The sequence below is a fragment of the Perkinsus marinus genome (assembly GCF_000006405.1).
Source record: "Perkinsus marinus ATCC 50983 genomic scaffold scf_1104296949320, whole genome shotgun sequence".
In the NCBI taxonomy this organism is placed as follows: domain Eukaryota; phylum Perkinsozoa; order Perkinsida; family Perkinsidae; genus Perkinsus; species Perkinsus marinus.
The window spans coordinates 1-1751 of NW_003209954.1; the positions used below are offsets into that span (position 1 = coordinate 1).

The 1751-nt window shown below is 49.9% G+C and overlaps 1 protein-coding gene across 1 annotated transcript; it reads left to right on the top strand.

Moving 5' to 3' along the window:
• On the top strand, positions 1–1679 carry Pmar_PMAR022448 (isoleucyl tRNA synthetase, putative; the record flags this gene model as incomplete). The annotated part of the gene is made up of 10 exons (XM_002778472.1): positions 1–90; positions 133–255; positions 303–416; positions 471–527; positions 698–799; positions 846–914; positions 964–1041; positions 1084–1173; positions 1218–1364; positions 1414–1679. The coding sequence occupies 10 exons, from the start codon at positions 1–3 to the stop codon at positions 1543–1545; spliced, it is 1002 nt and encodes a 333-aa protein (XP_002778518.1). The 3' UTR covers positions 1546–1679.
• Between the last annotated feature and the right edge of the window lie 72 nt (positions 1680–1751).

Here is a 1751-nt window from a genome sequence, read left to right on the forward strand (position 1 = left end):
ATGATGCCTGACCCCGACGTTCAAGGCCTCGACCCAGCTATTGTGACTGCCCTCAACCGTGTGCAGACTGTTGTGACCATGGGCCGTCTGGTAGGGGTTTCAGCTTAGTATTGGTTTCATTAGTCTGTACAGTTGCGCGACCACCGTACGGTTGGTCTCAAGACGCCCCTCAGGCGTATTCGGGTGATTGCGGAGGACCAGTCTTACCTTGATGATATTCACAGGCTGGAAAACTACGTCAAGGACGAGTTGAATGTAAAGGAGTCGGCCTGAGACAGGTTGACTTCACTCGTGTATGGTAGGTGATGAGCTTGGAGACATCCGCGGACACTAGCATGCTGGCCACTGAGGTCGCGCCCAACTTCCGAGCTCTCGGTGGTCTGGTAGGGAAGCAGATGAAGAAGGTTGTCGCTGATGTAGGATGATGAGGAGGAGTCGCATGAGCTGGACTGGGTTGTTGTCGCCTTTAGATTAAAGCTATGACCCCAGACCAGATTAAGGAGTTCCAGAAGACTAACTCGATCGAGGTCAGCTCTTCGGGTGTAGTGGGAGTTTGCTGCACTACAGTATGGAAATTTACAGACAACTAGGACTGAAAATCACCGATAGTCTCACAAAAATTCCTCATTGTTATCGACCATGTAGTTGAACATGTGCATATTATCCCACATTGCCCTGTGACAGTCCTGGCGTTCAGATTCAAGGCTTTGAGCTCACCCCTGAATATATCACCGTGACTCATACCATCAAGGACCTTGGTGATCCCAACCTCGAAGCCACTAGTCAGGGCGACGTCACTGTAAGCTCTTCCCTTGGGCGCTAGGAGGTCATAGACGCCCATGCAGGTTATACTGGACTTCACCAAGGATGAGGACCTCCTTCAGCTAGCCTTGGCCAGGGAGATCACCAACAGAGTAGGGCTGGTTCCGTGGTGGATCGAAAGCATTGTGGGCGTTGGTTTAGGTGCAGAAGCTTCGTAAAGAGGTAGGCTTACAGCAGGACGATCCGGTTGAGATGTGGGCCAGCTCTACTGTGAAGGAGGTAAGATTGAGGAACATGGTCTTGTGGAGTGGTTGGGCTTAGGTGACGGAGGTTCTGGAAAAGAAGTCGGATTATATCGACCGTCTGTTGAGGAGGCCTTTGATGAACGCTAAGGATCTGCAGGGCCACGAGGTAGGTTGGGTTGGCTCAACACAGAGATGGACTGGAGTCTTCAGGTGACGATAGTGCAAGAGAAGTTCGATATCGATAAAGAGAACTCGGTGACTGTGAGTATCACTCGTATGGGACCTCACTTCAACATGAAGGAGTTGGACACTTTAAGTGGTGGCAATAAGGAGGTGCAAGAAATGCTGAAGCAATACGTAGTTAACGATGGGGACTATGAGGGTCTGAGTGTCGGCTTGTATGCAGGTGATGTCGCATTCAACGGCTGAGCTCGTTGATGGTGTGGAGCCCCTCTGTTTGAATGGGAAATCTTACGCTTTGAAAAACGGTGTCCACTATAGTGCCAACGGCGTGGCTGCGGTTTCCTGGGGCGCGTAAATGGCGAGGAGGATGTAGAATTATTACGTGTATTAGTTCCTCATGAGGAAGAGTAGTAACGGTTAAACCACTGTTGTTATCATTAACAGCCTTACATCGTCGATGCCTGAGTATATGCCTCCTTTCGTTTCTTCTGTGGGCGAGTGTAGCTTGGGTCAATTTTAGTGGGAGAAATGTAGATGGTAGTGAAGTGAAGTTGATATGAT